This window comes from Carassius carassius, chromosome 14, assembly GCF_963082965.1.
Source record: "Carassius carassius chromosome 14, fCarCar2.1, whole genome shotgun sequence".
NCBI classification, from domain to species: domain Eukaryota; kingdom Metazoa; phylum Chordata; class Actinopteri; order Cypriniformes; family Cyprinidae; genus Carassius; species Carassius carassius.
This window is the reverse complement of record NC_081768.1, coordinates 26,671,713-26,697,261: the sequence shown is the minus strand read 5'-3', so window position 1 is coordinate 26,697,261 and position 25,549 is coordinate 26,671,713. Positions and strand designations below refer to the sequence as shown.

Sequence of the window (25,549 nt, the reverse complement as noted above, 5' to 3'; positions counted from 1 at the left end):
GCTGCCAAACAAGTTGGCATGTCAGTATGCTTTGTTTACCGGCGAAGTTATCCTTAAGAAATATTTTAAGCCTAGTTTCAAAGAAAATGATAACAGATAAGGTCCCGTAAGTGTGTTATGTTAAAGCGGTCATATGATGTTGCTAAAAAGAACATTGTTTTGTGTATTTGGTGTGATGAAATGCGTTTATGCATTTTAAAGTAAAATAAATAAATAAATAAAAAACTTAGTTTTCCACATACTGTAAGTTATTGTTTCTCCTCAATGCCCCTGTTTTCGTTTTCACAATGAAAAACAACGTTTGTCTCCACAACATGGAAGTAGCAACAATACTACAGTGAAAATTAAAGTTACACCTTCTTTCTTTGCATGAACATTTGGGCGGAGTTATGCAAATCTTCCCACATTGTGATGTAGACATGTTCAAATGAGGCATTTTAGGAGGGCGTGGAAGAGTCTTAGTTTTTATAAAGAATATCTCTTTGGTTTTTGCAACTTTAGGGATCTTATCTATTCACAACAGAGAAACACTTACAGAGAAAGTAAAACTTGAAATCGAATCATATGACCCCTTAACCCCTTAAACTGTTTATATCTGAAAAGTATATTATTGCATCATTGCACACAGAAATCGCCACATTACACTAAAATCCACATAAAGGTTAAAAAGTACACAATGGTTTTACATAGACAAAGATGGTTTAAAGAAGTAATATTTTCCAAAAACCCTGGACATCATACTGCAACAAACTGTGCTTGTTACCATCTCCTGCAGCTGCATACTGCAGTGTGAACGATCAACCCAAGAATGGAGGAGTCATCAATAGGGCAAGAGAAAGGCCAGGCAGCAGGCTCCAGTATTACTGCAACGCTGGATACAGGCTCGTGGGTCACAGAAATGCTACATGCAGACTTCATCCCAGTGGGCTTTACCAGTGGGACAATCCGGCCCCACTGTGCCAAGGTAACTCACACTCGACAGAGATATTCACTGGCTCATTCTCCTTATTTAAATGACTGGGAATTGCCTTGAAAAAGCAGCCTGCCTCCTCACGTATAAAAAAATGTGTCATTCTTCAGGGCGCTCAAAAGCACCTCTGCATGCCTCGACGAGAAGCCGCTTTTATTCCATTAAACACTTCCGTCGAGGACTGTGCAATGAGATCACGAGTGTCCTTTGTCCCAATGTCATAATGGGTGACTCTTCAGTCATGCTAAGACTAAGACAGAAATGAAATTGAATGTGTTTGATGTGTCGCGGGTTCTCTTATTTTCATTGTTCATGCTTCCTTCTCTGCTCTTTCCTCTTATATTGAGGTGCTAATTTTATCCTTAAGCCTACGTGGTGTTTTGTCCGCCCTTTCTCCTTTCGCACTCCGAGCCCTCGTGTCTTCTGTTACAGAGCATTGTCAAAGAAAATGGTCTCTTCTGGAGGTTTGCTGTGCATTCATTAGCGAGACGAGTCATCCATCAGACGTGCACTTGCATAAAAATAGTGAGCGAATGTACAGTATGTAGGCCTAATTGTTCCAGCTGTTATTTGTACAAGTTTAAGGCAGGTTAAGAGATGAGGCTGAGATGATTATATAATGATTAAGACTATTGCACTTTTCATGAATAATGTAGAAATAATAGGGTCTAAAACTTTTAGAAGAAAGTATTTTTATTTTCGTCTTCTCTTCCTAACAAATATTTTGTGAAAAAAGATGTACTCAACCTAGACAAAATGGTGACCATGAACCTGGTCCTGGATCTTTTCTATTTTTAAATATTTTTTGTAAGGTTTGCAATATTTTCAAAAGATTTCTGAGTTAAATCTCTTTTTTTTGGCTAATTTTATCTGTAAAAGAAAACTAACTCAGTAATTATGCACACTTGAACATGAGGAGTTTTTCCAGCCTTCATGGACAATTATATATCACTTATAAATGATAAAAAATGAATAGTACTTATTAATATTGATGTGGTCTGGAATTTTTAAATGTGTTTAAAAAGAAAAAAAAAGTTCAGAATATCACAAGCGTTGGGTCCCCGCATGGTGGACTGTCAATTGAACCAACTCAACCCCTTGCCATGCGGGCCAAGGCCTGGCAGGCCATCCCCGGAGTGTTAAAATTGGTTCTTATGATAACAGAACGAGGTTATTCTCTTCAATTCGCTCGAAGACTCAAAGATTCAACAGTGTGGTTTCCACCTCGGTTCAGAGCAAGGATGCACATGTCTTGTGGGCCGAGGTAATGAATTTGCTGGCAAAAGGAGCCATCTACATTTCCTCGTCCCCAAAAAGGATGGTAGTCTAAGGCCCATCCTTGATCTCAGGCACCTGAACCGTGCCCTCATGAGATGGCCATTCAGGATGATTACACTGAAGCAGATCCTCTTGCAAGTGTGCCCAGAGGACTGGTTCTTTTCACTGGATCTTAAAGATGCCTACTTTCACATTCAGATAGCCCCCCACCACAGGTGATTCCTGAGATTCGCCTTCGAGGGAGTGGCATATCAATACATGGTCCTTGCCTTCGGACTGTCCCTAGTTCCTCACACTTTTACGAAGTGCATGGATGCAGCTCATTCCCTGCTGAGACAGATTGGAATCCACGTCCTGAATCATCTTAATGACTGGCTCATCCTGGACTAGTCAGGGAACAAGCTATTATTCCACAGATACTTCCTCCTCAACCACTTAGAGTGCCTGGAACTCAGGGTCAATTTCGCCAAGGGCGTGCTGTCCCCAACCAAAGGATGTTGTTCCTGGGAACAGTTCAGATCATGCACTGGCTATTCGGCACACAGTGGCCTCATTCAAATTTGGAGCCCCTCACCCTCTCAAGGCATTTCAGAAGATGTTGGGCCTCATGGCCTCTGTGCCTCCAGTACTTTAGCTGGGATTGCTTCCCATGCAGCCCCTTAGTACTGGCTGAAACCACAAATTACGTCCCACAACTGGCACCATAGACATGCGTGTCAAGATGAGCCAGCCCTGCGTAGCAGCTCTGGCCCCTTGGAAAGACTCTCAGTGGATGGAAAAGGGTATACCCCTGGTTATGGTCTGCAGAAGAATGGTGGTCTTGACAGATACTTCCAACATGGGTTGGGTAGCTCGGTCCGATGGCAAACTGGATTACAGCCATTGGTTGAAAGAGGAAAGTCGGCTGTTCAAAGAACCTAGGAGATCTTCGGCAAGGCAGAGGTCGACGTCTTTGCCTCAGAAAACTCAACTCTTTACTGCCCAATTTACTTTTCGAGAGACAGGGATACGTTGGCCCATGACTGGACCAACCTCCTCCTTTACGCTTTTCCCCCAATCACCCTGATCCCATAGGTAATCAAGGTTCTGTTGATGCCCCACTCTGGAGAAACAAATACTTGTTCGCAGAGCTGTCTCAGCTGCTCTTAGCAGCACCATAGCCCATCCCCCTGAGATAAGACCTCCTCTCTTTGTTTCCAGTCAAAGCTGTGGGCTCTGCACCTCTGGCCTCTCGATGGGAGTCTGTGGACCTCCCAGAGAGCATGTTAAACACAATATCTCAGGCTAGAGCACCCTCTACAAGGTGGCTCCATGCCCTTAAATGGTCTGTCTTCTCTGCCTGGTGTATGACCCAATTTCCTGCAACAAATCATTAATATTGTCCTTCCTGCATGAGCTGTTAGATAAGTGTCACTCCCCTTCCATGCTCAAGGTCTATGTAGCAGCCATAGCAGCCTCACATACTCCTTTAGCTGGCCAGATGGTGGGCAGGAACAACCTAGTTGTTCGCTTCTTGAAGGGGTCTAGGAGCCTCGCCTCCCCTGTCACTGTCCCCACGGTGTTTTGAGACATTACAGTCCATTGACATTCATCCCCTGACTCTTAAAACCACTCTGCTACTGGTGCGAACATAGATAAAGCATATGGGAGATCTGCATGCTCTCTCTGTGAGCTCCACCTGTCTTGAATTCAGGTCCAATGACGAATTCAAGGTCATCCTGAAGACAATGCATGATTATGTACCTAAAGTGCTCTCAGCTACCTTCAGAGCATAGGTAATAGCTCTTTTGGTGCATCCTCTTTGGAGCAGGACCAAGAGCTGAATTTAATCTGCCCTGTCAGAGCATTGCGGATATATATTGAGCGTTCCATCCTGTTCAGGCAGTCAGATCTGCTTTTTTATGCTTAGGTGAATGCACCAGAGGGTCTCTGGTCATGTAGCAGAGATTTTCCAAATGGATAATTGATGCTATCAAGCAAGCATACTCTTCTTTAGGCCTGCAATGCCCCACGGGAGTAAGAGCCCACTCAACAAGAGGCATTACCTTTTCCTGGGCTTGGTATAGTGGAATTTCCATTGCAGAAATTTGTTTAGTGGCCGGCTGGGCCTCGCTGTCCACATTTACCAGGTTGTATAATCTGGATGTACCGTCCTTATAGGCTTGGGTCCTTTCTGTTTAAATGGACTACTCTGGCAAAACCAGTGCTTCAGGCATTTGCCTTCTCTGTACGCTCCTTGTCCCCATTGGGTTACGAGGCTTCAACACTTTTCTAGGAATGATTATTTAGTGCCGGGCCGACCTCTGCTATACTTGCGTGTAAAATTAGAGAAGCAACTTAATATCTCTTTTAACTAAAAGCGCTGCTTCTCTTAGCTGGTCGCTGAACAGATCAGACTCAGACAGATGTGTGTGCGCGTGCTGGGAAAGCAAGACCTCATGCTTTTGCAGCACTACTGTAAAGTCTCGGATACTAAATCAAAAAGGTTTGTCCAAGAAGCCACTAGATGTGTTACTAGGCAACTTATTTATTCACCTTTCAAATGATGTATAAATCTAAAAAAAAAAAAAAAATGGACCTTTATGACAAAACAACTGTATCCCTATTAGCACACAGCTCTTATGTAATTGGCAGGTGCGCTATCCAGTCTCAGACCATGATGTATAAAAAATGTATAAAATGTATAATGTATAAAAAGCTTCTGCTGACTGCTGCCCAAAAATGGTGTCCAGGACCGCACTTAAATTCTGACCTTTTAAAGATGTTTCACAAAGATGCCAGCCAAACTTTCTATAGATTTAACAAGCAAAGATTTTACTCATGGAATCTCATTACTCTTAATCACACAAAGGTAAAAGACACCATTCCAAGGACTGGAGGTTATGACACTAATATCATTTTACCATTGCACACAGCTCAGAATAGCTCTGACTAGGCCCCATTTGTATTGAAGGGCATCTAGAATGGGTGCTAATTAAGGCCAATAATTTCTTTAAGTGGTGGGAGCGATCAAAGCAGTCTGCCAGCAGGTCACTCTGAGGTAGAGGAGGGCTCAGGGCTTGATTTTTATTTCGGTTGTGATCCTATTAACAAGGAAGAGTTTTAATTGGTTCCATTGCTTTCCTCTGTGTGCCTTCCATTTTTTAGAGACCCCCTTAATTTTTCTTGTTTAAAAGAGCTAGTTCAACAAATGAAACCCTACTGTAAAGGGTTTTGCAATACATTGCATAAGATTCCGGTCAGGTTTGGTTTTTGTAATAAATTATTATTATTATTTTTTCATAATATTTTATGGTTTTTTCACCTTCAGGTGTTCCTGCAAAGCTCCTACTTCCAAGCTATATATGTATATATTTGTATTTCTCTATATGCATAGAATCTGGAAACATATCAGAAACATTGTGCATTAATCCAGTATGTAAAATGTTGATGATGCATTTGGTATTTAAAATAATCAATAAAAAGTGTAAATAAATATATATGCTTATTTTACTTATTTTCTTCTAAATCAATTCTGCTTATTTATTTTTATCATTATCAAAATCAAGTATTAATTTTCATCATAGTCCATATTTCCCACTTCCACATTAAAAAAACACAAACTATTTAGCAAAAAGGAGATACTGTGTTATAATGGCTGCTATAATGTTGCTGATCATGTAGTGCTTTTTCTAGAAAGTCAAGTCAGGAGGTGTTGTAGGAATTTGAATAGAATGAGAGTTCTATTTATAGAAGCGCTGTATAGCACTTATCCACCTGTAATGCTGTTTGTGTCTGATTGGCAGCTGTGTCTTGCGGAGCGCCAGAGTCTCCTGCTAATGGGTCGTTCCACGGCTTCCAATACACAGTGGGCAGTGAGGTGCAGTACCAATGCGAGGAGGGCTATAAGCCTGACGTGAGCAGCCTGCTCACCGCCGTCTGCCTGGAGGATGGCACCTGGAGCAATGTGGCACTTCCTACCTGCTGTTTACGTGAGCAAATCAAGCCCTCTGTTTCTATGCCAACAGCATGTTAAAATCTACCGCCTCATTGAACAGCCGCAGTCAGCCGCTTTCTCGCTCGGTTCCCCCTCTGAGAGTAATGTAGGGCAGGTAATTGGCAAAATGAACAATAATGACTTGATTTTTTTGTGGTTTGGAAACTCAAACAAGACAAATGGTATGATGTGGCATTTCCCCCCTCTGACCTGAATTACTATTAGCCTACAAAGCCGAATAAAGAGCCCACAGCCAAATAACCATGTATTATACATTCAGAGGTCATGGCAAGACGCTCATTACAGCCGATGTTGCTACAGGTAATGTCATCTAATATTATGATATCCCTCATCATCGATGGAAAGGAGAAAGGATGAGGCTTCTGCCCTGCTCTGTAACACTATGTCAAGGTGTTCTTTCACTCTCACTTACGGATGATAGTATGACATCCATTGTGTCTGAGACTAGCTGTAGCACTTGAGATGTTCGTAATTTTCTGAGTAAGTGCAAGTTGAGGGATGTGAAACCTTTGTCATGTAGAACATGGGGAGAGAACATTATGTGACAGATAAAGGCAGGGGGAGGGAAAGATCTTTTGGTCTACTTAAGATCTTGTTTAGTATACCTGACCTAGCTTGCAAGCCTTTTTTTCCCTTCAAAGTTTGATGCGCCCGCACCAAATTATGCCTCTTTTGAATCCAAGCTATGCACTGTGCTGTTCATTCAAAGGACCATCTGTTCCGTGCCGGCTGTAATATTGTTACTCTGAAACCTTATGTCTCCACTTCAGTTTTTAACCACCTTTATATGAACACACAAGACAAATCAACCACATTTTCCAATCTTTAATGTGCTAACGAAATGAAATGAAAGCCAAGTAATTCATAGGTTGACTCAGGAAGAGTGAAAACTCTTTCAAACATTGCTCTCTTTGTTTGAAGTCAGTCCAAGATTCTCAACCAATGGTGTGAGTTTATAGAACGTGAAATGTGTAATTTTATCCAAAAATACAAACCACCTCACTGACAAAAAATTGAAAATTAAAATGTTGGACACAGCTTATGGCTTGCTTTTTAAATAGCCTATTCTTGGCGCTTGTTAGGTAATCATTCATTTTAAATGTAGAAACTTTATATTTTGTAAAATTTTATAATAATTTTCAAATAATGCTTAACAGATCACATATTCAGAATCTACAAACATGAGATAATTTACTTAATGTTTACTAATAAACTTATTAAACATTACCCAATGATTAAGAGATCATTAATTCAAGTAAATTAAATTGCTTACAGATGTCTTTAAACTTTAGGCTCATGTACTTTCTACAAACCTACAAATGATTTTAAAATATATAATACATTGATTAAATGCCTTTGATGATTATTGTATTGTATAATTTCTGTGTAGATTTGTAGAAAGTACATGAGTGTAAAGTTTAATGACAATTTAACTAAAGATCCGTTAAGCATTATATAATGTTTGTTAATGATTTATTAATGACTTTTTTACTCATTTGTCAAAATCATTTGAAGATTACTAAAAAAGTGCCTGATCATATAAATTAAAAGTTTAATGATGTTTATAAGCATTTCAATTTGCATTAATTGATGATCATATAATAATTAGGTAATGTTTAATTAGTACATTTGCGAACTCTAACAAGCACATTATATCATATTTCTGGCTGTGCAAATTTGAACTAATGATCTGTTAAGCATTATATAATGTTTTCTCAGTTATTTAATAATGAAAGTGTTTTGTTTTAGTGCAATGTAATTTCATGCACATAAAGCAGCCTTTGATAAGCATGCATTCAGTCAAGTATGTCCTAACTTTTCACTGGTTATATCATTGTATATCTATCCCATAATTCCTGTTGTAAGCTCTAGTTATTCCAGTTCTAGGACCCACAAGGTCATGGTTTTCCATTAATGCATTCTTTGCCCTCTGTCCTGCAGCGGTTCAGTGCCCAAACATTGAGAGCATGCTCTCAGAACACATGGTGTGGCGTCTCATATCTGGCTCGCTGAATGAGTTTGGTGCACTAATAATGCTGAGCTGCTCCCCGGGCTACTATCTGATGGGCAAGAGGACCATCAAATGCTTAGCTAATGCAACATGGGAAGGGCTGGAGGAGAAGTCTACCTGCAAGAGTAAGAATGCTTTTACACAAACACAACAAGACTTGCATACTTTTTTTGTTGATTTTGGAGCTTGGCTGGATAAATCAGCATCCACTTTCATTGTATGAAAAAAAGAAGCCCTGTCTATCATCTTTTGTGTTTCTCAGAAGAAAGAATATTACATGAATGTGAATAATTGATGACAAAAATGTCCAATATGGGCTAAACTATTCCTTTAAGAAAACCCCACAAAAAAAGCACAATTGAATTCCAAATTCCGCTCTTGGGATTTCAAGAAAAGATCACTGTGTTAATTACCAAACAGCATCCATTGTGAGCTAATGAAACATATTCATTAGGGTAGCTAATATATCTGAAATCTGGCCGCTCTCTATGCCACGTCTCGTTTATTTCTCCACTGATCCAAGCGTAATCCTCTGGATTTAGCATGCACCCATAAGACGCCATCCACTGCTCAGTCAGTTCTGATCATGGCCTGGTTTCCACCGCGGGGACAGGCTGTGTAAACAGTATCATGGTGATTAAGTCTTCGGTGAAAAATGCTTTAACTAATTTGAGGTCAGAGAGCAAAATGTAAATATTCTAATCAGAGGCAGCTTAATTTTTAATGTGTTTACCCACCAGGATGAGTAAGTTGCTAATGAAAGGAACAGATGCAAACAGCTGGGGCTTAAATTGTAATTGGACTTCTTAAAATGTCACAAAATTGATGCGTGTTGATTGCATGACTAGTGCATGCACATAACAATACAATAGTGTTGTTTGCTAAGGTAAGCATCGCTATTACTTATGCTCATTCTCAGCGTCATAGATTTGAACAAATTGCTAACCCAAAGTATGAAATCTTGTGTATTTAATCCTGTATCGGTAACGCTACACGTGAGAAATAAAACCCTAATTGTGCTTATTGTTGAATAAAGAGATTTAGTGACCAGATTTATGGTTTTCACCTGTTAGACAAATATACAATCCTTATAAGCTTACACTAAAGCAGGATTATGAGCTCTATCTTGATACCAGAATATCACAGAGACTTTGAGGTGGTCTCTTTTGTTCCAAAACCCACAGAACAACTTAACATCTAAATGTGGTAAAAAAAAAAAAAATAAATAAATAAAATAAAAAACATTACATAGCAACACTCAAAGCTCCCTAGCATCCTGGCAAAGTTTTAATGGCCAATCACTGCTCACATTTCCTTCAGAAAATGCAAGAATCTAGTGGTAACATTTTATTTTAAGGAACAGTTCTCACTTTTAACTAGCATGCATATTGCTATTATGTTGGTTGTTAAATGGTACATATTAATGCCTTGTTCTGCATTACTATATTTTAGATCCTTTAATACTGCCCCATCCCTAAACATAACAACTACCTTACTAAAGCAATTAGGCAGCAAATTATGAGTTTATAGAAGGAAAAGTTGTAGTTAAAAGCTGATCATGGGAACTGGACATTAAAATAAAGTGTGACCAATCCAGTTTACATAAACACAAAAAAGAAAACCCTTTCAGTTCTTCTCATTTTGCAGTTGTTCTTAATTTACTCCAAGTAACTTATTAAATGTATATGCCATATAGTCTCTTATTTAATATGAGGCCATAAAATAATAAATACGAATGAATGTTGTTGAACGACTGTTTGCTAAATATAGAAATCAAACTATTGTAAACAATTAAAAGCTATTTGAAGGTTTAGAAACACTTTAGTATAGGGGCCAGTTATCTCTAACTAGTTGCGCAGTAGCATGCCTATTAATAACATATTTGCATGACCATATTCTACATCCCTAATCTTACCCAATACTTAAAAAAACAAAAATCATTGTCTGTTAATATTGGGAATTTGACCCTAAACTAAAATATGACCAAAAGTTTATTTAAAATTATAGAAAATGTACCTCATATATTTATGTACGTTTTAACCTAAAGTCTTTATTTTTGATAAAACAAAACAAAATAAATGTACATGCTATTTGACAAATCATATCAGTAGTATGATGGTGTAAATGCCATTGAAACATTTATATGATTATCTTTACGAAACTAGAATTGTTATGTAGGTATTTATAGCATGACAATTAACCAATTGTTAAATTTAATTTCCATTTGTTTGTTCTATACTATACTTCTAAAATAACAGTAGTAATAAACAGTAAGCAACAAAGAGTGTCCAAAATTTTGACTGGTAGTGTACTTCTATTACCCTTGACATGTCCACCAGTATAAAAAAACATCCGTTTTGCTTTTAGCCACGCCCACTTCACCCCTCCATTTCCTGGTAGCTAGTAGTCACTGTGAATAAGAATGGCATATTGTGTCCGCCATCACCAATGTGACCTTTATTCAGCTAAAATTACCATTTGTATTCAAGATATTGCTTTGGCTATTTCCTCCAGTCATTTCCTGTGGGGAGCTTCCATCCCCTCCTAATGGCAAGAAGATGGGCACCCTGACTACCTATGGCGCCACAGCCATCTTCATGTGTAACACAGGGTACACTTTAGTGGGCTCGCATGTGAGGGAGTGTCAGGCTAACGGTCTCTGGAGGGGAGATGAGACCAAATGTCTGGGTAAGTAGCATCTTTCAGCGGGGCTTCTGTGATCTGACTTTATTATTACTGAACCATGCATGTGTAGAGAAAAGCAAATCAGTTTACTGGATGCTTTCCTACTCTATTATATTATGCTTGTATAGTTCTAGTTATTGTAATACAACATTAATAACAATATTATTTCCCTTAGTAGGACATGTTTCTGGAAAAACATTCCTATCAGACATTTACAGCTCTAACCCTACACTGACATAGTCTTGTGTTACCAATATTAATTTATGGCTTTTGTAGTTCTAGATAATACAGGGAACTAGGGGAAATCCTCGAACAAGCATTGAGAGCAGCTAAACTAAGATATGCCACTGTCTGAGGATCAGCGCTGACCCTTAGACACATCACCTGCTGTTTGACCAAACAGCACGGAGGGCATTTCATCAAAGTGTCAAGCGGTGTTTGCCGGAGCGATCTCTGGACCTAGTGTAGCACTGATGTGTCCATGCTTCATGCTCCATAAAATGCGTATTTTGAATTTGTGTTTGTTTAGTAAGAAGAATTGATTTTCATTAGAGGTTTGTTGATTTTGACTACTCTTGGAAATGTTTTCCAGCTGGTCATTGTGATTCTCCGGATCCAATTGTTAACGGCCACATCAGTGGAGATGGATCTAGTTATAGGGACACAGTCATTTATCAGTGCAACCTGGGCTTTCGACTCATAGGGACGTCAGTTCGTATCTGCCAACAAGATCACAGGTGGTCAGGCCAAGCACCTGTGTGTGTTCGTAAGTGTCTTATTTATTTATTATTTATTTATTATTCTTTAATGAATACATTTCTGGGTCTGTCTAAGGTCTGTCAGAATATTCAAATGTTTAGTTAGATTAATTACATATTTTATATAATAATTAAATCAAGTCACGTCTAATTAATTTTTATAGCTTTTAACAATATACATGGTTTCAAAACAGCTTTACAGAAACCCATGATGTTAATGTTCATAGTGTTTATATGTTAATATCTTGGAGATTATATAATATATAATGTATTATGTGGTGATACAAGCAATCAAGCAGTTGAATAGTAAAAAGGTTAGTAAAAAATATCAGGAAGTTGAGATATTTACCAATGTTATATAGAAAGCTGTGACATAATACAGTTTTTGTGACAATATCAACAAACATTCTGAGATTTGCTATATATTGCTTTACGTACTGGATATATGCAGTTTAAGTTGGATATGCTTAATATCAAATATTAATATTTGAGATTTAAGTAGGGCTGGGCAAGTTAACGTGTTATCATGCATTGATTGATTAATGCCTACAATTATTTTATTATTATGAAAGTCCATTTCTCACTGTCTCTGAATACACATACAGACAAATCATGGGTCACAGGAGAGGATGCTCCTGATCAAATTATTTAAGCATCAACATTCACAAACCACTGTCCACTGTTTACAAAAAAAATAATGAGTTTTTAAGTTGGAAATAGGAAGTTTCATCGTTTTGAATCCAAAAAGTGCAGTGCATCGTCCATCGTTTTGTTAAATTTGTGGTTTATGATTTTGAGTCGTATGGGACAAGGTAACGCACATCCCTCTCACAATGTATTGCTTTACAGATTTATCTCTTTTGCTGCTCAGAAATATTCACACAATCATGCAGCACGTATCAGAAGATCTGTACTCCGGCATGGTTAGCGCTCACAGTCACTGATCTATATACAGTATAACTGAACCATGCTCTTGCCCACCTCTTCCAACCGAGCCAGGGACTGCTAAACGGAACAATCACACTAGTAAAATGAACCAGGCTTTGGGGGTCAAACGCGCATCGGCACGGTTAAGATTGCCTAGTGTGAGCACACCCAATTATTCTCCCACATCCCGCACACATGAGTCTTTACCATAGGCAGAGTGTCACGCTGTCTGGTTTCCCTGAGTCTCCACTAGTGGTCTTATGGAAGTAAAATAATGACTTATGTCTTTGAAACAAAAAAGCATGCTGAATAGCACTAAGTGAAAAATAATGCATTGCATTAACAGTACTTGCATTTTAATGCCTTGAATTTCCAGGGCAATTTTATAAAGTTGTTCATTTAAGCTGTGAATATTTCAATTCAAAATATTTCACACACCTTTTCATAATTAAAAAATCAATAATTCATATTCACGTTCCAGAATTCACTTCCAAAATATTAAATCGGTTAAAAAATACGATGTATAATATTCGACAGGCTAATTTCGGTCCATTTTATTTCACTTTCCAAATTCGCTTCCACAAATTCAGTGGTTAAAATTCGGCAGATAATTCGCCCTTTCACATCCGGGAGCTGCAGGAATAGCAGTAGAGCACAGAGGCATGATCTCCATCTGCTGTCAGTCGCTCACCAGCAGGTGGTGCAAGCGGCTGTTAAATAAGGCCAAAGCAACAGGAGGATTAAATAATACAGTTACAAAAACTGATCTGCAGAAATTAAGCAAGCGCTAAGCAGAAGTTTTGATTATCGGGGCATGTGGAAAAGCTGATTGTGCGTATGTTTATTTCAACATCTTTGCTGTTACCAAGTAAGCAGCATTCAAAGGAGATTATAATGGTGTTTTACACAACGCTGAAGTACAGAACTAACATTACATCTAAGGAAGACATATATTGCTTTCGGTTGTTTAGTTTCCGTAACTTTGTGTCATGGCTTGTGCGTCGCTGTGCTGTAATACTGGGGATACCCACACGTCACACTCAAGGATTCCCCAATGACGAGTAACGCTTCTCAATAGATTTGATTGATGTATTGCTCTTATCTGTACGATTAAAACTGAAAGTGTAATTTAAGTTCTTTTCGGGGTTATCAGGAGAAAATGACTCAAAACGCGTATCCGCGTTAATCGGATACCTGTGTTTCTCTGGGTTCCGAACGTAACAGAAGGACTCCATCATGTCGAGATCCAGTGGTGTGGGACTTCATTCCCGTTCCCCAGCCAGTATGGTGGAGCGGAGGGCGAAATATTTAAAATTAACCACCCTCTGCCAAGAGGGCAATGAGGTGGGTGCCATGGCCCTTGTGTTCTGGACCTTGGCGGAGGGTATGGGATATAATAAGGCGGCCATTAAGGACATTTTCAACACCGGTCTGGATGAACCGGTACCTCGCATAGAAATGGATCAGTTGGACGCATTTGGTTTCTGGGAATTCGTGTGCTACTTGCGGCATCGGCTTCCGTGGGATGCCCCAGCCACTCCTGTCTCTCCCGGTGGGATGGTCAATTCTGAACCGGGGTCTGCAAACAGGAGGACCGCCAGCCCAGCACCACTGCACAGTATGGTCGCCAGCCCAGTGCCACAGCACAAGGTGGTCGCCAGCCCAGTGCCACAGCACAAGTTGGCCGCCAGCCCAGCGCCACTGCACAAGATGTCTGCCAGCCCAGCGTCACAGCACAAGGTGGTTGCCAGCCCAACACCATGGTGCAAGATGGCCGCCAGCCCAGCAACACTGCACAAGATGGCCGCCAGCTCAGCGCCACAGCACAAGGTGGTCGCCAGCCCAGCGCCACGGTGCAAGATGGCCGCCAGCCAAGCGCCACAGCACAAGGTGGTCGCCAGTCCAGCGTCATGGTGCAAGATGGCCGCCAGCCCAGCGCCACTGCCCAAAATGAAAGCCACAGTTAACCCTCCAGAGTCGAGTCAGGTTCTCGTTGACCCTCCAGAGTCGAGTCAGGTTCTCGTTGACCCTCCAGAGTCGAGTCAAGTTCACGTTGACCCTCCAGAGTCAGGGGTAGTCACCGTTGACAATCCAGAGTCAGGGCTAGTCACCGTTGACAATCCAGAGTCAGGGCTAGTTACCGTTGACACTCCAGAGTCAAGTCACCGGTAATCTTCATGGGCAAAGGCAAATCACCTTTGATATTCATGGACAAAGTCCAGTCACCAGTATTCTTCCTGGGCAAAGGCAAGTCACCATTGATCTTTATGAACAAATGCAAGTCACCAATGATCTTAATGAGCAGAGTCTAGTCACCAATGATCTTCATGAGCAGAGTCAAGCCATCATTGATCTTCCTGAATCCAGTCTAATTCCACGGAATTATCAGAGTCTCTCCACGCCTCCGCGGAACTACCAGAGCCTCTCCACGTCTCTGCTGAACTACCAAAGCCTCTCCACGTCTCTCCACTCAGGTGTCTTCACTTGATAGTCATGACCCTGCCTATAACCGGTCTTTTTCTGTTTGTCTTCATGGAGTCCTTTCATTCCATCACCCAGTTTCCTCGCCTTCCGAGTTTCCTTGTCTTCCGAGTTTCCTGTTCCAGTTCCTATTTCTGTTCCTGTTCCTATCCCTATTGTTTGTTTGTTTTGGATTGATTTCTGGTTTTGACCCCAGCTTGTTGGATTCTGATTTGGATTACCCTTAATAAACCACACTGCGTTTGGATCTCTCGTCTCCTGTGTTTCCCTGGGTCCCAAACGTAACACAGAGTTTTACTTTTATGCATGAGGGGGGGCACCAACTGGCAGCCACGAGCACTTTGTTATATGTTCTACATTTCATGTATTTATGTAACACATTATCTACATTAAAATAGATTAAGAATGAACAATAACTGCTGTACAAAGACTTAAAAAAATAAATAAAATTAAAATAAATAATGCAGAAAAGCTGCCTCTTTTTTTGAATTTCTTGACCACTATTTTTCTTTTATCTCTTCTGACAAATTTTCAGTCAAATCATTCTATGTGTGCTAGATTAGAGACAGTTTCTTATTCTCCTCATAACTGTGAATTGTATTTCTTATGTAGCTGAACTAGAGCCCTGCATTTCAGCCTGTGTGCTGACGGCACCAACTTTATTATTGGCTTCGGGCCAGTTTTCAGGTTATAGTTCAGCTGAACAGTTCTACATTCAAATGCACACAATAGGCTTAAGCTTGCCACAAAGCATCAGAAAAAGTAATTACCCCAAATGTTTCAGGGGAAAACAATAAGGAAATATTTGAATTATTTACTAATAAAGAGTGTTTTCTGTCGCAAGGATGAATTTGCTGATTCTGACTGGCATCTCCTCATTAGACGCGCATTTAGAGAGAAGTGCATCTTTATGGATTATGATTATAATGAAAGATTTTTTTTTTTTTGATTTGTATTAGTTTGTTAAGTAATAATTTAAAGCTTTATGTGATATATTTATCATGTCTGTGAGGCATGTATTCGTGGAGTTTCAGTTAATTTTCATGAAGCGCTCCTGTTCAAGACGAGACTGCAGAAAGTTCATCATGTTTGATTTCTTTACTTTATAAAATCACAACGTTTTGTTGATATTGTGAATGCACACAAAAACAGTAGACCCTTCACAGTTACTAGTGCCTCTATGACCTGCAAAGCACACTCTCTGCACAAACTATTGGATATAGCGCACATTTATCTAGGTTTAATGTTTAAAAAGTGTTACATGCTTGAACTTTTTTATATCTATAGATTTTATTTTAGGTAAGTCGTGATTATTTATGAAGGCTACATTGATCAAACATAGGCTCACTCGCTGCTGGCCGCTTGGTCGGTACTCTAACAAAAATGCTCCAAACGATTTTCTAAATTAACTTCTAAATAGCCAGCAATGACTCAGTCCACCACCTTTTTATTTGCGGGTTTATTAAAATATACATTGAATTTCCATTCAGTTAACTTGCTAAAGCGGGAAAATAATGAAAAGTCCTCTCATGTATCCTGTTACGACAAGTAAGCCAAAATCACACTGACCATAAAATATTTTCTATAAAAAAACGTTAATGTCCTGGCAGTGACAAATAGCCTGTTTTATATTTAATTTAATTGCATTAATGTTATAAGTTGATATTTAGGCTGCAAGAAATATTTTAACTGCTACTATATAAAAGGAACACTGCTGTAAAAAGCACCGGTAACACTTTAGAATAGGTAACACTTGTTAACTATTAACTACGACATTTCTCTCAATAAATTCTTAATTTGCTGTTTATTAATAGTAAGGTAGTTGTTAGGTTTAGGTATTGGGTAAGATTAGGGATGTAGAATAAAGTCAAGTAGAAAAAGGCATTAATATGTTCTTAATTAGCACTAATACATGGCTAATATTCTAGTAATATGCATGCTAATAAGCAACTAATAGGTGTTACCTATTCTAAAGTGTACCAAAGCACCTTATTTGTTTAAAGTGTTTGCAAACAAAATTATATTACACTTTTGTTCATATAGCAGTAGACCTACTTTTAAATGGAAAAAAGTGCGCAATACACTACTTTTGAATGCATTATTAGGTTTATGCATAACAATGGGATTAATTGCAATTTAAAAAAGTTGCCCAGCACTAGATTTAAATGTGTTTACGATATAACAAGCAGTTGATATTTGATCTAGTATATACTGCCTAATTTGTGTATGCTGGGTTGGACAGATTCATAACAGTTATAAATGTGTTATTAATCTGTTATTAAATAGTATAAATGTGTTATTAATTATCATGTCAGTAATTTAATTAATACATTTGTTATCTGGTGATCTTGCTTAATTACAAGACATCAGATCATTTGCAATAGAAAGCATTAGTTTAAAATAGTGTCAGTAACAATTTAGTATAGAGATCAATTCTCACTATTAACTAGTTGCTTATTAGCATGCCTATTATTAACATATGTTTATTAGTACTTATAAAGCACATATTCTGCATGACCATATTTAACATCCCTAATTCTACCCAATATCTATACTAAACAAATACCTTAGTAACTAATAATAAGCAGCAAATTAGGAGTTTATTGAGGCAAAGTTCATAGTTCATAATTGGACCTTAAAATAAAGTGTGAGCAAAGTGTCTTTAGAAGTCTTGTTTTCCTTTCTTTTTTCTTAATATTATTTTTTAAGCACAAGCTTCAAAAAGGAAGTGATTGACCATTCTCGCTTTCTTAACAGCCATAACCTGCGGCCATCCTGGAAACCCTGCAAATGGTCGGACAAACGGCAGCGAGTTTAATCTCAACGACGTGGTCAACTTCACCTGCAACACAGGCTATTTGTTGCACGGTGCATCCAGAGCACAGTGTCGCATGAACGGACAGTGGAGCAACCCTCTTCCTGTGTGCAAGGGTATGAACCTTTCAATAAACATGATTTTACTGTATATCAAATGCTTCCAGGCTGCCTGTCCCTTGCTGAGATCCTCAGCGGAGATACAGCCTTGAACACCGTCTTGTTATGCGAGAAGCTCCTTAGTGAGGCTGTTTAACACCCACAGCTCATGGGCTTAGCATTAACAGAGCGAAACCAGCATCTGTGCTCAGCAGTCAGAGTCAGCCAGTGAATGACAAGAAGCAATGTGCAAATAATTCTGTGTGTCATTTCCCATCTTGAAGTGTCGATTTGAAAGTCAAATGGGTCTGCAGCAACCCGTGTGACATTGTGGGATGCTTTCTGACATTAAGTAGGAGTAACTGTGCACATCTTGTCACTTTAATGATTAATTAATGAGCGGAGGAAGTTGTTGATGGTGGCCTGGTGAAACTGAATCGTGACGGAAAATGGAGGCAGGTCAACGATTCTAAGATGTACAGTTCCCCACAGGCTCAGCCACAGCCCAGGGATGAAGCACTCAGCAGGGAGAACGGCTGACGTTCCTCTGAGCAGATGCATTGTTCCATGAAACAAGTGTGAGCTTTGTGTTTTTGCTGGTATTTAGAACCTAACTAGACCTTTTTTATTATTATTATTATTTATGGCCAGTTTAATAATTTTGACAAAACCATGTAGAAAAAAGGACATTTATTATTGTTATAATTGTAAGCTTATTGGTATCCAATTGTTAAAAAGGTAGACATGCACAAATGCACTAAAGATGTGTAGAATTGTCATATTTGAATGAAATGCTAATACATAGTTGTTTAAGAGGAAAAACTGTCATATATAATTACACAAATTTACACATTACACATTTTATTTTAAGGACCAATTATCATATTAAATATTTGCTTACAGTATAAGCATGCTATTAACATATTCGCTGTTTATTAGTACATATTCTACATGACCATATTCTACATTTCTAATCCTAACCAGTACCTAAACTTAGCAACTACATTACTAACTATTAATAAGCAGCAAATTAGGAGTTTATTGAGGCAAAAGTCATAGTTAATGGTTTGTTAATAGTGAGAATTGAACCTTAAAATAAAGTGTGACCAAAAAATAAAAATAGAATGACTGGGAGGGCACATGTTCGGTTCACTTAGTTTTATTGTGGCCATGACATATTAACTCATGGGAAAATTATAGTATGTCGGGGCATCAAGATCCTATTTTGAGGGAACAACATATTTTTCTCGTGGTCACGAGTTAAATGTGTAAACAAACCTGCTATATAGCATATAAACTATAGCAACCCAGGATTATCAGAGATAGTTTTAGTAATTGAATTAAGAAATTATTGTATTAAATATTATTGAAATAATTGTATTATTAAATGTGACCCTGGACCACAAAACCAGTCTTAATTTACATGGCGATATTTGTAGCAATAGCCAAAAAAATACATTGTATGATACATTCCAGATATTAATATAGTTGTATCTCAGCCAAATATTGTCCTATCCTAGCAAACCTATCCTAGCAAACCATACATCAATGGAAAACTTTGGAAAACTACATTTTGTGGTCCAGGGTCACAAATTATTATATTAACCATATTGCTACTAGACTGTGTTGCGCGTGATTTAGACAACTTTGAATGAAGTTTATTGAGAATAAATGTTACATAAAGTACATAAAAATGTTTTCTTCTAATCCTATTTTATTTTATTACAAGTTAATATGACGTTTCAAACAATTAATATATTATGTCCACAACATATTATCACGTTACTACGAGTTAATAAGTCATGGCCACGGCAAAAGAACCAAACATGTCCCCTCTCTGTCATTGTAATTTACCAAAGAAAAATCACAAAGATAAAAGCTTAGAATTCTAATATACAGCTATTAAAAAGGTAAAAATGTCATACAATTACACTAAAGGTAGAAATGTTAAGAGAAACCTAGAAATGTTCTAATAATAATAATAATAATAATAATAAAATACTGACACAAATAAAATACAAGTAAAAACAGTTGTCACAAACAATACAAAAAAAAGTGTTGTTTTATAACTCAACCATATCACAATTATATGCCTTATTCTACTGAGCTGCAATAATAAGATATTTATTTTCAAGATACACTCAGATCAAGTCATGATGTCTCACAAAGAAAAACAACACACCAATAACAGGTGCCAATTATCAACTTTTTAACTGCTTATCCACCCACTTTTCTTCTCCCAGGGGGCTTAATTGAGCGCCGAGACACTGACAGCTGCCACTGAGGCAAGGCAGTCTGGTTTGTTTCCCCTGGACATGGCGTCAACTTCTACCTTTTTCTTGTTTGTTTTTTTTTTTTTTTTTGTTGTTAAATTGTGATGGGCAGTAACTGAATTTGTAACCTGAATGGTCGACATAGCATGCCAAGAACAGCATGTTCCAGGTTTGAGTAGAGAAATGTAATATGACTACATCTGTCAAAATCTGTCACTACAGCATAGAAAGATCAGTTACATGTGTAGAATAATGTTCAATGCGTGAACAGATATGTCAACTTTAGATCAGAATGCATGCATGACATGTTTTAGGTATGCACTGGAAAACAAAAGACCCTTCACTGTTGAGGAAGTTCACGGATAAAAGGCGAAGTAAGTTCTGAAAAAGCTAAATTCACCCTCTTATAATCCATATCTTCAAAAAGAAAGTGCGTTTTATGGTTTGGAGTTGATTGAAACTGCTCCAGAGGCTGCACCAACGATCCTACTGTTCATCCTCCTCCTTTGATTTCTTCTGTCTTTCCTCACTCTTGCTTCCCTGTCAGACATTAAGCATCTGGCTTTTTTTATCTTGCAGTGGTAAACTGCTCTGATCCAGGCTTTGTGGAGAACACCATTCGTCACTCTCAACAGCGCTACCCCGAGAGCTTCAACTACAGAAACACCGTGATGTATCACTGCAAGAGGGGCTTCTATCTGCTCGGCTCCTCCGTCCTCACCTGCCAGTCAAATGGCTTCTGGGACAGATCACTTCCTAAGTGCCTTCGTGAGTGATAGCCTTGTATTTCGTCCAATACACACTCGTCCAGAGATTCATTGAGAGCCAAAAACAGCATTGCCGTTGTATACATTTGATGGAATGCTTCAACGAGCATTTTCTAAATTAGAATTATGGTTCTTTTTTCAGTAATATCCAGCATTCTTAAAACAAGCTCAATTCATTGGAGAAAATATAATGCAAGATTATTAATACTTTTTTTTTTCTTTTTTTTTCAGAAAATATTTTTGCCAATTGAATAAAAAATAAACTTAGTTCATACTTACATCCTGTAAGTCTTACACAAGTTACTACGATATTTAGATATCTTTGCTTATAATAAGAGACAATCTTCTGACTAATTACTATTTCTGTTGATCTTTTTTTTTATTATTATTAAACTTTTTAGCATGTGTGCACTAAAGGGAATCATTTAAGAGATCAAGCATTCTGACAGTATCCTTTACAATGTTAAAAGTAACAAGAACTGTTGTACTGTCAGCACACTGAAGTCATCTCTTTAGAAGTTATATTTCTAAATTCATCCCCTTAAAAGCTCCACTTCTGCAGCCATAAAGCTCCACTTTTGTTACAAAGACAAGACTTCTGTAAACAAGACAATTACTGCACTGTCAAAATGTTCTTGAATTGTTCTTGAAATAGTCGGTCAGTATACAAATGCAGACGGACAGCTAGCTTTTGCCATTGTCTCGCATCTTTTTTTCTTTTTCCCAGCATGTCATGCTGTGAGCATTGTGTTTTAAGTGTATTTATAACTTGACGGATTATATATTAAATGTGTCAATTTAAAAATAGTTCAACATCTCACGACTCATTTATTTTGTAAATTTTTATTTTTTCTAGCTGTTTAAATGCAAGCAGTCTATGTGATTGCCTCTTAGAAAAATGTCTGATTGCCATCTGAATATGGATATGTTTCAAGAAACAGTATAATACCATACTGCATTTACTCTTTCTGCAGTATATAGTTTGTAAGCAGTGCTCTGTAATGTATCCTACAATGCAGTGTGGTTGACTTGACCATTAATTTTAAGCTTTCACTGTGATGGATGAACCAGAACAAATATCAGCTGTAACTTTAGCATCTCTTTCTCGACTATTTGATCAGACAGCCAAATTATATTTTTACACAAAAAAAGGAATAAAATGCAAATTAACCATATTAATTTTAAAGGTTTTGACATGAAACCACTTGCTGAATTAAACCGGCCTCAAAGGTGAAAACAGTGAAGCTTATGCGTGTTGTTCACACTTACAATTAAAACATAATATGAAGGATACTGTACAATTTACTGAAAAAAACAGGGTAACCAGGCCGACAGTCGATTTTGAAAATATGTAGTTTTGCACATCCCTATTAAGGCTTTAAAATGTAATACTTTTGTAAGGGGTTTATATCTAAACAGTTTCTACGATAGTTGAAACACTGAAAGTAACACTGGGTGTCCTTGGTATAGTGCACTTATACATTTAAGTGCTAAGTAATTTTAATTAACTACATGTACTTACTTTATGGTTAGGGTTAGGATAAGAGTTTGGCTTAGGGATACTTGCATGTAATTATGCATAATTTATTGTTATTATAATAGTAAGTACATATAATGTGTTACAAGGGTACCTTAAAATAAAAGGTTAGCAGACACTGCATGGATAAACAGCATGGATTTTGAAGCAATGCGGCACAGTTAAAACTTTTTTTAATAATATGCAAAAGAACACTGCATTTTTAGCAGTTTTGAAGTATCTTATCACAGATCTTCTGTCTGCTTTCTTCCGCCCCCCCATAGCAATATCCTGCAGTGATCCTGGCACACCACCGTTTGCTGTCATGTCGGGCCAGAAGTTCACCAACAGAGCCATGGTCCATTACTCCTGCAGCCAGGGCCGAACTCTGGTGGGGAATGCCACACGCCAGTGTCTGGAGGATGGCCGGTGGAGCGGCTCGCCACCCTACTGCTCAGGTACACAAATCAGCAGGTGGCAGAGCCTCGGGGTGGGAGACTGCAGACCAGCTGTCTGATCTTTACGCCTCTGTCTGATCAGCTCAGCTTACTTCAGACTTAAGTATCTGTCTGAGCTCCGACGGATCTTAAAGTTTAAACAGTAACTGCTGTTGACATCAGCGCCGACAAAGTTCTTGTTTCCTCAAAGTCCAGATGATGTGTGCATCATGCAGCTCTCTGACATTATATGTTTATGTGATGTGTTTATAAAATAATAATGTAGATCAGACTGCCCTGGACTAGAGCACAGCAGTTTTGTCAGAAGAACATAGATTAAATTCTTTCGTAGAGAAACTGATTTTACATTTACATTTAGTAATTTAGCAGAAGCTTTTATTCAAAGCGACTTACAACTGAGGACAATTGAAGCAATCAAAATCAACAAAAGAGCACTAATAAGTAAGTGCTGTGACAAGTCTCAGTTAGTCTAATGCAGTACAGTTAGCAATATGTTTTTTATTTTTTATTTTATATATATATAATAAAAAGAAAACAAGTAGATAAAGTAGGAATAGAATCAAGAATACAAGTGTTAGAGGGTAGATTATTATTATTTTTTAATAAATAAAATAAAACAAGTAGATAAAATGGATATAGTGCAGAATAAAGTGCATTTGACTACAAATTCCATTTTCACATGTAAAACAACACAACACGCAAAACTTTTACGCAAGGAAACAATAAACTCATCTAATGCTGGATATTCTTGATTTACAATTAATTCACTCAGAACATGCTTTACACTCTGATATTAAATGATCATCATTATTGATGTTTTTAATACAGACTAGTAAGATAGATGACTGATTAAAATGAAAATCCAGAATTACTTTAATTTTAGCAGTAACATACACAAACTGCCCCCAAAAAGCTCAGCAGTGACACTCACACCTAAAATCACTTAAAATTAGCAATGAACAATATACAACATTTATTAATCTTTGTTAATGTTAATTAACTTCTTCATTTTGTTAATGTTAGTTCACAGTGCATTAACTAATGTTAACAAATGCTACCTTTGTTTAAACGTGTTAGTAATGTTGCAATTAACATCAACTTGGATTAACATGCTGTAGAAATTCTGTTTGTTAATATTTGTTGTAAAGTGTTGCATATATTTGTATATATCTGAAGACTGAAAGAAAACCCCTTTAAATGTAACATTACTATAAATACAGTCTAATATTTAAGCATATTTTAGCCCACTTTAGCTAACTGCTAATAGAAATACAGGACGTTTTGACATGATTTAGAGTCTGAACGATATTTATTTGTATTTTTTTTATTTGTTATTGCAAATGTTCAAATGGTTTCCTTGTTAAGAGAAACCAGACTGAGAGTTTAAAATCAAATAGTAGTTCGGTATAATTTTCAAATGAGCTTTGAATCAAATGTAAATGTAATGTGTTTGTGTGTGTGTGTGTGTGTGTGTGTGTGTGTGTGTGTGTGTGTGTGTGCGTGTGTTTTCAGTTTTTGGACTGCTTCATAACTGTTTTTTTAACAATTGTTTGAAATCACTGTGAAGAAAAAACCTTTCTGGAACAGAGGCTGCTGTGAAAGTGGGTGGTCAATGAGAGTCATGCCTTTTTCTAAATTGTAGGTGATAATCCGGGATTCTGTGGCGATCCGGGAATTCCTCCTCATGCCTCTCGTCTTGGGGAGGAGTTCAGGCATAAAAGCCTCCTACGGTTCACGTGCGAAGCGGGCTACACGCTGATCGGATCTTCTGAGCGCACATGTCTGCAGAACGGCTCCTGGAGCGGAACCCAGCCTGTGTGTGAAGGTGAGGGTCACAGATTCCTTTAGAGACACACACAAGGCAAAATTCACCAGGATTTTGCTTTGCACTTGAGCTTAATTAGATCAGAAAGTCAAGCGTTCCTCCGAGCAAACTGTGATCCAGTACAGGCAACAGCCTAATGAGAAAAATGTATGCTTGAGAGACTAGGGGTTTATAGTTTGTGCTTAAAAAAGGTTTACATATATTCTTAGAACCTAAAGCAGGCTCAAATTACAACATGTTCTTTTGGTTTCTGAACCTCACTTAACCTGCTCTGCTCATTCTTTCCCTGAATTGTACACTGTAATTAGTGTAAAATTGATCTTTTGATGCTAACTGGCCTAAAATCGGTAATTGCCAGTTAACTCAATGACTCTGGTTAGTGGAGCCACACAAAAGGCCTGTCATTAGCATGGTGTATAATGATACATTGCTTTAATATGGATTAGTGAATAGCCGCTCTTGCTAACTGCTAATGGAAATACAGGACATTTTGACATGACATGATTGACAAATTTTTTTTTTTTTTTTTTTTTTATTGAAAGATTTTAATTAGTTTCCTTGTTAAGAGAAATTAGACTGAAAGTTTAAAATCAATAAAGTAGCAGTTATTATTTGCAGTTCCTAGACAGTCTAGTTATTTTTGTGACTGACTTTATTGCATAAACATTTGTAGGAGTTTATGGGAGAAGA

The 25,549-nt window shown here is 37.9% G+C and overlaps 1 protein-coding gene across 1 annotated transcript in view; it reads left to right on the top strand.

The window, feature by feature from the left end:
• LOC132157446 (CUB and sushi domain-containing protein 1-like) overlaps positions 1-25,549 on the top strand; it is a 636,306-nt gene that overhangs the window by 587,214 nt on the left and 23,543 nt on the right. The window contains exons 49-57 of the mRNA XM_059566804.1: positions 776-964; positions 6,034-6,219; positions 8,187-8,381; positions 10,771-10,944; positions 11,534-11,707; positions 17,865-18,038; positions 20,873-21,061; positions 22,861-23,034; positions 24,677-24,859. Of these exons, the coding sequence (XP_059422787.1) occupies positions 776-964; positions 6,034-6,219; positions 8,187-8,381; positions 10,771-10,944; positions 11,534-11,707; positions 17,865-18,038; positions 20,873-21,061; positions 22,861-23,034; positions 24,677-24,859 (1,638 nt within the window). The remainder of the gene's footprint in view (positions 1-775; positions 965-6,033; positions 6,220-8,186; positions 8,382-10,770; positions 10,945-11,533; positions 11,708-17,864; positions 18,039-20,872; positions 21,062-22,860; positions 23,035-24,676; positions 24,860-25,549) is intronic.